Source organism: Paralichthys olivaceus, chromosome 9 (assembly GCF_024713975.1).
Source record: "Paralichthys olivaceus isolate ysfri-2021 chromosome 9, ASM2471397v2, whole genome shotgun sequence".
Classification (NCBI taxonomy): Eukaryota; Metazoa; Chordata; class Actinopteri; order Pleuronectiformes; family Paralichthyidae; genus Paralichthys; species Paralichthys olivaceus.
The window spans coordinates 17,333,104-17,347,657 of record NC_091101.1 but is presented as its reverse complement, the minus strand read 5'-3'; the positions used below and the strand labels follow the sequence as shown (position 1 = coordinate 17,347,657).

The 14,554-nt window shown below is 43.6% G+C and overlaps 1 protein-coding gene across 1 annotated transcript in view; it reads right to left on the bottom strand.

The window, feature by feature from the left end:
- Positions 1-14,554, bottom strand: part of LOC109634598 (collagen alpha-1(XXIII) chain) — a 118,003-nt gene that overhangs the window by 22,845 nt on the left and 80,604 nt on the right. Inside the window, exons 3-5 of the mRNA XM_069531992.1 lie at positions 10,341-10,385; positions 7,065-7,072; positions 5,819-5,845 (exon numbers count right to left, since the gene is read on the bottom strand). Coding sequence (XP_069388093.1) covers positions 5,819-5,845; positions 7,065-7,072; positions 10,341-10,385 — 80 coding nt within the window. The remainder of the gene's footprint in view (positions 1-5,818; positions 5,846-7,064; positions 7,073-10,340; positions 10,386-14,554) is intronic.

The following is a 14,554-nucleotide window of genomic DNA, read 5'->3' as shown; positions in this document are numbered from 1 at the left end:
CATCAAGAAAGTCAGTGTCTCGAACAACTGTAAAACTTCTCCTTCAGTGACTGTAGTCTACGGTTGTAAATAGATAAAATGATTCATAATTTCCTTCCAAAATGTCATAAAGCAGCTGTTATTTATTAGTAGTTCATAATGTCTGAGTTTGGATTCTGTGACAATGAGACAACGATCTTAGATTAAGTAGAATCAGAAAAACAAATCTATGAAGAGCAAAAAAAGTCAACAGAGAAGAAACAGCTGAGATGATTAAAGTTGAAGATAAAAAGTAGAAAAAGGGAAGAAAGTCCGGCCTCATTAAACTGTGATAATACTCAGATGTTTCCAGGTGGTTGTCTGATAATTATTTGGAGATTTAGTGTGTGGTGTCTATCTTGATGAGCTGTGGGTGGATTTGCTCCAGCTGTATTAATCTGACACACGATCTTTGTGGTGGTGACATTATCCAACCAGCAGTTTATTATCTCCCTTATCCGCCCTCGCCCGAGTGCCGACAACAGCAGTTCAACTTGTCGGCTGTGTTTACCTCAATGAAAACAGCCGCGTGGTCATTGAACTTCCTGTGCAGAGCGATGCTCAGTTCAAAGGCTCAGACCTTTAGATGTTGACTTCAACGTTAAGGAGCCGCTGGATAAAACCTTCCAAAAACACTTCAGTCTGATGTATGTAATAAAGGCTGAAGTTGACTCCCTACTTAACGACCATGCTCCATGTTAAGCTAACAGTTTTCACAGGGTCCCCTGAGTTGTGGGCCCTTCACAGTCCTGATGGCTCCGCGGACTGGAAACCATCACTCTCAGCCGTCATCTCTGGCCTTGTTTATCTTACATAACGTGGGCTCTTCTCTTCATCTACCTGCTTTACCAGGCCCATGGGTAATATCTAGCCCGAGGTCCTGTTGTGAAAACCTACCACGGTGTCATCGCTGCCCTCTTTGATGGATGGACGGTAGGCACATGAGGATGAAAGGAAGAAGAGAAAAACAGGGGAGGGAGTGATATGTGGCGCTGCTTTCATTAAGTGCTCATGTGATTGTTTACTGCGGCTCTTCAGTCCCGTAATGGGCCGGCGTGGCCATAAACTCTCATCACAAACTTAAGTGGCCAGTCTCTATAAACGTGTTTTGTAAAAAAAAAAATACAGTTAAGCCTCCGAGGCTCCTGATGTCTTCTTGATTCAGGGCCCCTTGTGAAACCAGCAGTAGGTGGCAGAGACTGCAGTGGAACAAATGACTGGGACCAATTGGACGGCAATAATTTCACCACGACTGTCTGACGCTGAGAGGAGTGTAAAGAGTAACGGCGTAATGCTCGGTATTTCTTTCATTAGATGCTGGACACAGATTAGACACGCCACAGTTCATCTCTCTATTAAAACGCAGCACGCTGTGTTGAACATGTCATACATGCATGAGTTTGAACAAGCCTGCAAACGTCCCCGTGACTTTTCCCTGCCATGTCTCTTGATGTATGCTGGTAAACTCTGTGGTGTGTGTGTGTGTGTGTGTGTGTGTGTATGTGTGATATATCTGCATCTGGTGTTTATCAGAGCTCTGCACCTTCAAGACTCATTGGGATGAGTAGGCGAGGTGTACATGGTGAGGTCATCGGCTGCTGCAGAATCTGAAGCTGAGTAAAAAAGACTTGATTTATGGCTGCTAACAAGCCACACAGTGAGCTGAAGGTACCTCTGCTCTGTGTGTGTGTGTGTCTTGCTATGAGAAGATGTACATGTGTGGGTCTCCCAGTGAGAGCCAGTTTATTGTCGCCAATAAAACCATAAATCTTGTATTTGGCAGCTGACAGTTTGCATAAAGCAGTATATAGTAAATAACTTCTCTGACCTAACTTACCTTCTGCTGTCCAATAGGGAATAAAATAGGCTATATACCTAGAGGGATACATCAACAATATGGCCGTTCACAAAGCTCTTTGAAAGATCCCAGAGAACTTTTGATGGAAACCCGGGGCTATGGGTCAGTGGGGTTTATATGAATAAAGGTTTATATAAATAAAATATGGATTTTATGTGTGGGCCTTTTTGTTTCGTGCTTTTCTTTCTGTATAAGCACATTTCTAAACGGAACCTTTTCTGTGTTTCAAACAGACAGTACAGGAGAAGCTGCATGGTTGAAAATGAGTGCAAATAAAAATAGAAAACAGAAATGACCCAGAAAATCTCTTTGTCTCGTACCAGAAATGGATTGAGCAGGAGAAATTGTTTTTGGGGGAGTCATGTTAAGAACAGTGAGTAAATAGCCCCGAGATAACCATTAAAAACACCAAGTGAATGTGAGGGGAAACAAAATAAAGTCTTTCTTATGTTTGTGTGGTTTTTGTGTGTATTTCTACTCTTCACCGCCATCTTGCTCCTCAGCAGATAAAAACAACAACAAAAAGACTTGAATCAGCAGTCCCATGGCTTTTAAGCACATTTCTGGAAAATAGCTTGGCCTGCAGGAGGGCATACGTCTCTGTCTGTGTTTATGTATGTGCATGCTGACACTTGCACATGTGTGTTTGTGTGTTAATCTCAATGAAAAAAAGGTTGAGGGTCTTTATTGTACTCCCTATGGTGCTAACTGGTAATTATCCAGTTGGGTGTATTTGTTGAGGATGCAAAGTGTCTGCACATCAGCACAGACGTCTCAGCTAGACGCACACATGGTAATGTCTCACACGCATTAGGCTGAATGAGCATAATTAGGTGATGTCAAAATAGAGGACTCTTTCCTCTTTCCTGTTTCTACTTTCTTGCATCCTCTAAAATCATCGTTTCCTCTCTTGCAGTGATCCATAAATGCTAATTTGAAATATGTTTCAGTTACATCCTCCTCTCTATTTATTTTCATGTTGCTAAAGGGACCAAACTCTTCTCCATGTCAGGACTACAGGAGCACAATTTGTGATACATAAGACTTTCTGTCCGGAAAAAAAAGCTGCATCCAGAACCAAAGAGCAGGATAAAGAATACCAGACTTTGGGACAGAAAATTACTGACATGTTGCTGGGTGACTGTCTGGCTTTAATCTGCACTCAGCAGCCTGGAAGGCTGAACAATGGAGGGCTTGGCCTGTTTCTGCTGAGCGAGGTCCGCTGTCTGTCACAGACTGGCACTCTCGTGTAAACAGGCCAGTGGCTGGGCACGCCGGTGATCGCACAAATGAATGAGGACCAACTGGTGTGTGTGGGAGTGTGTTTACCCCTCGGCACTGCTCTGTCAGTGTGTCTGACTCTGATTGTTTGACAGCGGGAAGGCTCTTTTCTGAAACTGAAACCCTTCGCCTGTGATTTATGAGAGGAAGAAGTGACAGGGGTTACACAAGGAGAGAAAGCATACATCAGCGCACACACATACACACCCACACACACACACACACACACACACCCACACACACACACACACACACACACACACACACACACACACACACACACACCATTCATTAACACTTTTTAACATATTACTGATGTTTCTGTGGTTGCTGCATGTATTAGGCTGATGAACTTAATGTCTGTGAGACATGTGTGCCACACACACACACACACACACACACACACACAAAAATAATTTTTGTATTTCTATCTTAGTCAGGACACTGATGAATAATGCATTCCCTCACCATAACCAAACACTAATCATTACCAAATTTTAACCCTAAAAGCAAATCCTAACCTTTGACCCTGAAAGATTGAGGAGTGTCCAAAATATCCTCACTCTGGTCCATACACACAAAGATACAAGTACAAGTATAGACACGAACTTTGCATTGACTTCAGTTCATTGTGGACAGCCTAACCAAAACCTTATCCAAACCATGATTCACATTTTACCCCTGAACTTAACCAGAATCTCCGAAATGATGTTTTACCTCATCACGACCAGGCTTTGGTCCTCATGGGGTCTATTGGTCCTAAAAATGCTGGAAAAGGCCCTAAAGAGGTTACCTAGCGCAGACACACACACACACACGCACGCATGCACACACACCGCTTATATAACAACTTCTATTTGTTGAACTGTGTGCTAATGAGTCCAGTTACGAAATTAAAACTTGAGCCTACTGAGGGTTAAAGGTCTGGCTCCTATTTAAATCACAGACACATAATAAGGGTGAGAGAGGGCAGGAAATCTTTCTGTTTGTTTAAAGAAACAAATGCTGTTGGCAAGAGTCAGTGGAACAACACAGTCTTTGCCGCAGTGCTCTGCGGAAACTGACTCGACTCGTTTGTGTTGACGTGCACATGCCCTGCTCTCCATGTGAGAGACGTTATTGGTGCAAAAAACATATCACACACATCCACGGTCCTGGCCTTTGTTACGGAGATGCACATAAACTATGCATGGCTGGCAGCAGTTCACACACATCTGCACATATGGACACAGATACACAAACACTGGTGAGAACGACCCTTCTTTCTGGCTTCAGTGCTGCAAACTTGATCACCTTAGTTGCTGCTAAATGAAACAACGTGCCGTTTGTGTAAATTGTCACTGTGATTAATCTGCTGTTGTTTTTCTGTAACTTCATACATGCAGCTCTACGAGTCGGCGTACCCATACGTACGCAACATAACAGGACGCTGCCTCTCACACTGAACACTTACACAAAGCAGAGCTGCTCCAGTTGCAATATTGTCTCATCTCTGTACTTCTAGAGCTCTAATGCCTGATTTCATTACACGAACCGGACGAGGAAGGATTATCTAGATTACGTGGTTAAAAGAAGTAGAATTATATAACTTTATTAAACAGATGTTTTAGCAGTTTAACGCAACGGCATTAAAATGTTCCAAGAATTAATGCAGTGACAAAAAAACAAACACAAATATAGAGACGTGTGTGTGTGTGCGCTCGCTCCACCTGTGTGTAATTAGCAGCAGGCATTTCCCGTCAGGAGGGCTGCGCAGTGCCAGGCAGACTGGGAATCTGACTGGGAAAGAGAGCCCCATGGGGATTCTACTTTCCCCAAAAAAGTCACAACGAGACAACGCATGCATGGACACAACACCAGCGTCTATACCAGGCTGCCGTGGCAACCAGACAGCAGGATCATAGTGTAGCTAGACAGAGGGTTACGCAGACCCTGCACGCGCTAATGCTGCATGTGTTGTGTGTGCCACTATTCGGTTGTTTGAACTCTTGAAGGGGATGAGGTTGTATCAGGTGATGAGGAAGCAAAAAAAATGAGGAGCAGAGCCAGAGTCAGAAATCTAACTGGCCACTAGAGGCCGCTGTATCTCTGGATAACATGGCTGCCACTGGAAGTCAGTGATTTGCTTTGTACTCAGTAGTTAAATGTGCATATTTACCTCTAACTATGAAACCCTGAGGGATGTGGACGTATGTTTCACATGTTCATGGTTTATACCCATGTGGTTTATGCTCACTGATGATATCTTGACAGGGTTACACCTGAATGTTTATTGCTTTTCATGTTTTCTAGTTTTTAAGTGCACCATATGTTTCATTTCACCGTTTTCTGCCTCGAGTCAGTGCGTTGTCATATTTTAAACTACTGGCAGGAAATAAAAACCTTTAATCTCATATTACCACTCTGGAGAATCTTCTGTATGTCAGTAATGGGGCAGGATACATCACTGACCAAGGGTTGAAGAGGCAAGATAACAGGCAGCGATTAGAGTAAAGGTAATTTATTTCAGAAGAGTAGAGAAGAAATTAACCTAGACAAAGGCCTGATGAAGCTTTGAGAAAAGTCAGAGTAAATCAAGAGGAAAAAAAGCAATTAAAGGGAGAACAGGACCATGATTGGGTGAACTGAAGAGTGACAGGATATATAACAAATCAAATTTACCGGGTATCCATCCCGTCCAGCCTTGCCCTGGTGAGGTTAGAGATTAAAGCAGGAAGCATTGGTACAAGGTTAGAACAGAAACCAACAGATGCACACAAACGCTGCATTTACGTCATGTCGTCAGGTCATCGTGTGACCTTACAACCTCTATTCTAATGGGAAATTGTTTGGCGCCATTATGAATGAACAGTTACAATTTAAAATTTACTTTTAAAAATGATCCTCATCTGAATGTTGTGTTTTCAAATTTCATTTTACATTGTTCCTGGTTTATTTCTGACAGCTTCTAGCCACAACACATTGTATAAATGTGTGGAGCAGCAGGTGACTTATTACCATTACCACACATTCCCATCTTTACTTTATGGGCTGCAGAATTTTTTGGTGGTGTTCAAGAAAAAGAAATTATACATTATTTTATTCATTTTTAGTGTAAAACAACAGCACAGACACTTTGCTGCACTAAAACAATTCCCTGGATTTTTAAAATGTCAGCCGGACATGCTGTTCCTTTGTTGCAAAAGCGTTCCGGTGTTTCATTTCCGCCTCAGTTTATCTGATCTGAGCCATGTGTGGCCAAAGAATTTAAAAAAATCAAACATAAGATCAGATATCACTCTTCCCAGGCAGGTCACAACAATTCACATTTACATAAATTCATGTAAATTTACAAACCTGAAGGCAACAGCTGCTTCCACATAATCTGTATTTGTATGAGTGTGTATGAGTGTCAGCAGTTATAGTACCGCAGAGGAGAATAACTAGCTTCTAATACGTTACCTCGCTAACCATCACTGTGAAACAAACAAACACACACACACACACACACACGCATACACACGCATACACACACGCATACACACACGCATACATACACGCATACACACACACATACACACACACTCATACACATACACACAAACTTCCCCTAGGTGGTCCATTTATTGCCGTGCTATGTGGATACACATGTGTGAGTGCGTCTGTGACATTTTGTGTGTCTGTGTTTTACTGCTGTGGGAGAAAAGATCCCTTTTGGCTTGAACAGTAGTTTGTCGATGTGTCCAGCGCACCGCAGGGGATGATATACAGTTTGTGTGTGTGCATGTGAGCGTGTGTGCATGTGAGCGTGTGTGCATGTGAGCGTGTGTGCATGCTCAATTTCTAAGAAAAGTGACAGTAACTGTTCTGTGTCCACTAATGGCAGGTTAATGGTGATACTACCTGGATGAGATGAATTTGTACTTACTGGAGGTCCTGCAACAGAGAAAAAGAGAAACATTAGAGAACAGATTCTGTGCATCTCTCCTGACATATGACGCAAAGCATGCACCAGTTACGGTACCCTCTGGTTTGTACAGCAATCAATTCCTCGGAACATTGGTATGCAACAAAAAAACCCTGCACATGCAATGCTGATGATGACTGTAATTAACCACCTAAATATGGTACAGACCAAGCTCATTACAGCCGCTGCCAGTGGAGTTTGTGGTGAATGTTATGATAAACAGGCTTTTGGATAACAGGGGTCATGTTCTGCATTAGGATGTAAAGTCACATCAAGACTTTGTCTCCTATGAGCCGATATGGGTGTATTAGATGGAGGGCAGACAGGTAGGGAAAAGGTCGGGTGTGCTGGCAAACTGTGTGCCCCCCTTTTCTCCGAGGCAGTCTTTCAAATCTGATTGAAATCCTCTGATGTTGAGCCTCAGCAGCAAAAAGTACATTCTGCTTCTCATTCTTTCCCTAACCAAAAACAACAGCAATGATCAAAGACTCCTCTCGTTCTCAGTGGTCGTGGTTTTAATGGAATATTCTTATTAAAAAAAAAGCAAAAAACATCCTCTTAACTATGCAGCACTGAGGGCACTAATAAACCACCCAAACCTCTACAAAGTGAAGATTTTATTTTGCTGTTAAAATATCCTATATGAGTCATTGATTTATATCCCTCCAATCATGATGCTGATGTGACAATTACATATATGGCTCGGTGTAGAGTGACGCCACCGCCGTTGCCGCCGTTGCCGCTCTGGTACAGCAAAGCTAATCAGCACGGTCGCGGCATCTACATAAACTAAGCAAGATTGGAAACAGGCTCCCTTCAGGGGGAATGTGGGATATCTGCAGAGGTTTGTTATGATTCAAACACAGAAAATCTCTCCCGAGCCTAAAAGTTCGACATTTCAAGGGAAAGAGGCATTTTTGGGAAAACATGATGGTGCTCAGAGAGAAGAGGTGTGAGCAGAAGTGCTGGGGGGGGGTTTATGAGGCATGAAGACCAAGTGAATCGAGTTTTGCTGCGTCTAGACACTGAGACAAGAACCTCCTGGGCGAGACTCCAGGCAAACAGACCGGTAGTAAGAGCAGCTACGAGCGTTGAACTTGAAACAGGTGTGTGTGTGGAGACAGAGGAAGAGATAGAAGTAAACAGAAAGAGGGGAGGAAAACAAGTAAAAGAGCAAACAGAAAAAACAGTGAGACAAGGCGACATTCAGAGCTGATTTTAAGACGCTTAAATTCTTTGTCTGCCCTCTTTCCTGTTGTTTGGGTTTCTGTTACTCATCTACACTCGTTCTTTTTTTCTGAAAGAAAATTTCTAGTAAAAAGTTGACCCAGAGTCATCAACTGGCGAGAGGATGGCGCAGCCGTCATCTTCCCCCCCGAGCCATAGCCCAGGCTGCAAACACAGAACTAAACACTAAGTAAGAGAACCTAAACAGAACCACATCAATACAGACCATCCTGAGTGTCTGATCTCCGCTGAAACCTAAACAGGCAGCTTCCCCTTTATGAGAATTCCCCCTGCTAAACACTACCAGCAGGAAAAAAACTCTGCTGTTTGGTTGTGCAATGGTCACCTGATGGAGGGACTTAATCTTTGTTGTGCAAGAGGTAGAGGATGTGGGCATTTACAGGAATAGTGTGGCGAGCCTCAATACTTTTCTTATCGTCAGCGAATACCAAATAAAAAACTAAATTATCCAGCAGCGTTGTCCAAAAACCTTTAAAAACACACCAGCGAGCCGCAACGTTGCAATGAGGCAATCCCACAAACGCTGTCACTCTGCTGTAAATAGTCCCTGACGAACACAATGCCGGCTCCCGGGTTGAGCAACGTTTGCTAAAAACTACAGTTCCCAGTTGGTTTAATTACTGAGCCTTTCTCACAATAGAAGTATATATTTGTGACCTGTGTTTAGAGATGTTCCACAGGAACCAATGGGCCTGGGAGCAAGCGCTGCAAACAATCTGGGTTGTCAGACAGTTTCAAGTGACTAATTGACTGTTGGTTTTCTTTTCATATAATTTGTTAACAATAAAGCTGCTGCGGCCTAACAATTAACTTGTCACATTTTTCCGAAATTTCCTGCCAGCCCCCTAGTGAATGTCTCCTTTGTGAATACAGCAGGAAAACGTCTGTGTGAATATGATAATGATGTTTTTGACACAGAACGGACGTAAAACAGAAGAAAACAAAAAGAACACATATATCTCAAGAGGAAAAAGACAAGCCATGCACGTAAAAGACACAGAAGAAGATGTCAACAAGATTCGAGACATATTGACGATAATGGACGACACTGGTGTCCAGAACCAACATTCTAAAGTACGTGTCTCAAAATGGATTTGGAAAAAAGTCTTTATTCAGAACATGGGTGGGATTTTTACTTGTGGAACAACGATCTTAAACTCTGTAATCTGGGCGTCCCACACGATTCTACGTGGGCAGTTTGCAAGGTTAGAGAACGGCTCTGTGGCCCCTCACATGATAATCTGAGCCTAACATCGGAACCAACAAGGTCCCAGACCAGACTCATCCTCTGATTTTTGGGAATCAGGGTAAAATCAACTTGAAATTCCTGCAGCCTGAGCCCAGCATTAGTCAACACTTTCACAGGAGCAGACTGCATCTAATTAAATCTCCACAACAATGAATCACATCCAGACTTGAAATTTAATCTTCTGACACATATCCTGCAGAACAACGACACTCCTGAAGGTCTGGAGTCCACACAATGAAAAAGAACTTGCCGTGACTCACAGTTGAAGAACATCCACTCATCTGTCATGACAAAATTTTGTGTAACAAGAATTATGTCCCTGCTGTGTTTTGGTCTCTTGATGAGTGTGTTGCGGTCTGGATGGAAAGACACAGCAACGCAATAACTGCGATTAGTGATGTTGGCGAGGGAGAATATCATTAGGCTCGAACTATAGCAGCTGCTACTGCTCAGCGAGAACATCTGGGCAAAGTTAGTGCAACCACATGGCCAGAGTGAGCGCTCTGTTGCCGCAAATGGAGAGGGACAGGGAGAAGAGCCAACTGCAGCCCATCATCTGCCAGCCCGACTCTCTCACGGGTCACTGCTTTAACCAGCCCTCGATCCAACCCAGTCAAAAGAGGTAGAGTGTGAGAGAGAGAGAGACAGACAGAAAGAGAGAGAGAGAGGGAGATGTGTCTTCCAGGAAAAAGAGAGAAAGGAGAAATAAACAAACAAAGCAGGTGGTGTTCATCACTTACCAGGTTCCCCTCGTCTTCCCATTCTTCCACGCTTTCCTGGAGGCCCTGAGAAAACACAGACAGAGCAATAAATGGCAAAATTCAGCACCGCAGGGACGAGCGGAGAACAACCGAGTTGCTGTGTCGCTGCTGGCGGTCGTGTGTTGCCTGGCAGCACGTCTGTGTGAGCTGGCACAGGACTGACATATGAGTGATGTGACCGATTCAGAAGTTGGAGACAAAAAGTAAGATCCTGTCACAGTCTGAATGTACTGTATGATTGGATTTCAGACAGAACACGCTGGGCCTTGAGTCAGGCTTAAGGTGGATTGCCACTCTGGATGAATATCATGTTCGTCAGACCCCTTCGTCACTGCCTTGCCTCCATTCAGCCTCCAGATTGAAGCTGTTGCAACCAGCTTAAAAGGTGGAGTTGTGAAAAATAACACGAGCGCTGTGCATGAACCACTGGATGATGCGGCCTGCAGCCTGCAGTGAGAGGGCCGACCCAGACACTCAGACCTACTGCTGCCAAAAGATCATAAGTCATTTCTATAAAGCCATTGGTTTACATTAGTGTCTCCCTCATAATTTAACAAAAGTATTTAACACGATGATGCAACTGACTACACATAAATACAGATTTCTGTTCAGACTCAGAAAATATTTTGTTCTTTCTTAATAATAATATTAAATATTAACATGATGAACACGGAATTGAAAACAATGGTAATGGTTTTAAAAAGTCTTGAATTTAACTTAACAACTGCAGAAACCCTGTAAAGGATTTTAGTTTTATCTGCAAACTGCATGAAGCTACTGACATTCAGCTCTCAGGCTACAGTTGTGATTTGCACCAGCCTGCTTTTATTAAATCAATCAAATCAAAGACCCATTGTTTCAACAACTAATGAGATGTTGGAGTATACCAATATATCTCCAACCACCACAATGTAAACTGCATATTTTCCATGTGTGGAAACAAAGCCTGCCAGCTACAGCAGCAGCAACCTTCAGCTCCTCCATTGCCTCCGGCCCTTCTGTCGGTGACACCTTACTCTTTCTGTCCATGTGCCCATCCTCCCACACAGCGTCCTGCTCCTGCAGCAAAATGGGAACCATACCGGGCACTGTTCTGATTCTAAGTGGTTGTGGCTGCAGACATGTTTTCCCTATTGTCATTATTGGAGTTATTGTAGGGGCCTAATCACTTCCTGACTGTGCCAGCCTTTTCAAAGAGAGCTCAAATCAAGCTCCTCCACCTCCTGCTCATAGCTACCTCTCCCACTTTCATCTGTCTCTGCCCTTTTTTGTGCAACAGCAATAACCCATTAATGCCTCTGGAACTGAAGGATAAAAGAAAAAGCATGAAAAGAAGTTAATTGTTGCCATTGCTTTCGTTGAAGCTTGGCTCTATTTTTGCACAGTGTCACTGAACCAGAATTTCACCAAAGTCTATTGTTGCTCTTGTAATATATTCAATTTACCATTTTTAGCTTCAAACGACTTTCTTGGCAAACAAAATAAAACATTTAACATGGAACAATGGAGGCCGTGTACAGCTGTGCACCTACTGACTCCTATTTCAATTTTGTGTTTCGACAGTTTTAACCATTTAACACCTCTACACCTTCAAAACTCAGACACATATGCCAGCTAACACACACACACGCACAAGGCCTTTGTTGCAAAGAGCGAGAGAAGGCCAGAGAATTCCCGTCAGGCTGGAGGGGGGGTAGATGGGGAGGAAATGCTGGAAAGGAGGAGAAAGAAATGTGTAAGGGAGTGGCAAGATAGGGAGAAAAGTGGGTCGGGGCAGAAATATGAAATGAGAGGGACAGAAGAGGAGATGTACTGCCGTTAAAATGACAGGAGAGTCCAGGAGAAACGATGGCAGAGGCTCACTGGGAGCCAGTAGGGATGGAGGGATGGATGCATGGCTTTACAATCCCATAAAAACTGGACATTTTGAAGTGCCTCCTCTAGTGCCTCGGTCGCCAAATGCAGCAAGAGCAGGCGTCGCACAGACTGAAACGTGGGCGTGTGATTGGTCCTGAGCGGCAGGGATGGAGGTGGGAGATGACAAACTGATGTAGGACAGGATTGACTGGAGGAATTGATGGGAAAAACAGCTGCACAGGAGAGCAGAGTGCATGCAAGCATGGAAGTGGTTCTGATTTCTATTTCAGGACAGAGCAGTGAACACAAACCTGCTGAGATGCCGACCAACAAACACATGACCTGAGTGGAGGTGTCAGTCGTGACTTCCTGTGTCGCTGTGACATGCCAGGGTCAGAAAATGTCACACTGCAGCTCCAAAATAGAAAAGTGTGTTTGTTAGTGTCTGGAGGGTTTTACTTCATATACCACAGACTGTAAATAAAGATGGGTGATGTGACTGCTCCCCAAAAATGAGGCCAAGTGTATTGATCGCCCCTGGTGGCTGGCTGCAATATAGATCATAAATCCATGTCAAATGGACCAAAATAAAAAGGGAAAGTACTGATTGGCATAAGATGGCTGTGTATCCGTGATATTTTTATATAGTGAGATAGTGGGAGGAAGAGGTGATGTGAAAGAAGGATGTCAGGAGCAGGTCTATACCTAAACCACTCATCTTCCTGCATTTCTGTAAATGCCCTCCTAACCCTCTCCTCCTCTTTTGCTCTTGTATTCTGCACCAAGCCCATTGGTCCCCAATGTCGGGGTCCACTGTGCCCGAGTGCTACGTCAGGTTCCTGCTCTGAAGCTTCCCAACAATGCAACTTAGATTTAAGAACCCTTCAACCTCTCGTACATCATTTCTATTTCCATTGTCGTCAATAAACTGTTAAACACATCTTGTAGATGAAGTGGTCTTTGACTCTTTCTCCTTATGTAAATGTTATTGATATCAAACGTTCACACAACTTAAAAGACAAAACATGGCATTCCAACAAATGGTTGGTTGGTTAAAACAATGTAAAGCAGATGGGAGGATGCCAAAGAAGCAGAACCAAGGGACTAAGGAAAGAAAAAAAAAGTTCACAGATGGAAAAAAAAAAAGAAGTGCAGCAGAGTGTAGAGATGGGAGGACAAGTCTATGTCCTTCACTGTTAAAGGTGTTGAAAATCCCCCAAAGAGAGACAGATAGAGCTCCGCAAATGTCAGGCAGGAAAGACGACTTCATCCTGAGCATAGATCTCTCTGTGAGACACACAGACAATGCTGTACACATGCAACCTCACTGAGCATATGCTATCATGACACACACACACAAACTGAACTGCATATGAACTGTGGATGACTGTGCTTACATGATCCCATGATGCACTGTATCTGTACATGTGGGGCTAGAATGTATGCGGTCCAAAGTTTGACAAGAAGCCAGCTACCAGGCCAATCCTCCCAAGAGGACTGTGTTTGTGTGTGTGTGTGTGTGTGTGTGTGTGTGTGTGTGTGTGTGTGTGTGTAGAGAGAGAATGTCAAAACCTGACACTGAAAGAAACAAACACATGGATCTCAGCCCAGATCCAGCAGCCTTTGTTACAGTCTTGACATGGGAGCCATACCATGCAACACACACACACACACACACACACACACACACACACACACACACACACCTATCATCAGTCTGGTTCACGTAGCCGTGACTTGGGTTGATTTAGCTACTGTGACATTTCTCGCAAACAAAGTGCTTCCATGGAACAAAGCACCCCTCCACCCCCCCAACCACCACTCTTTAAAAGGCCCCATTTTGTTTAACCCAACAACTGGGAGCAATAAAGAGCCAAATGAAAATAGCAGAATGTGATACTCTATATGCACAACCACAGGTCTCACATCCACCCATCCATCCATCTAACCCCCCCACCCTCCTCAACTGTTGCATACTCCTCATGCAAAAGGGGAAAATTTAATTTAACCTGAGAGCAAGAGAAAAGTGGGGCAGGGGCGTAGAGAGGAAGAGTGCAAGTGGCGAAGGTCAACTCCTGCTTCCATGTTAGCTGGAGGCAAAGTGTCTCTACAACACCTCCTCTCATTTTTCTCATTGTTCCTTATTTTAGAATGAAAATCCCCGTCGGAGATTTCCCTTTAGTCTCTATGATGTCTATATGTCACAGAGGAAGAGACTGAGATCTGTCTATGCTCTGGCTTTATTTTGTATCTGCAGAGATGTTGACAAACCAAATCCAAGAAATTTGGTCTCAGAACAATTGATCATAATCATACAGAGACCCGTTTGTTTCAAA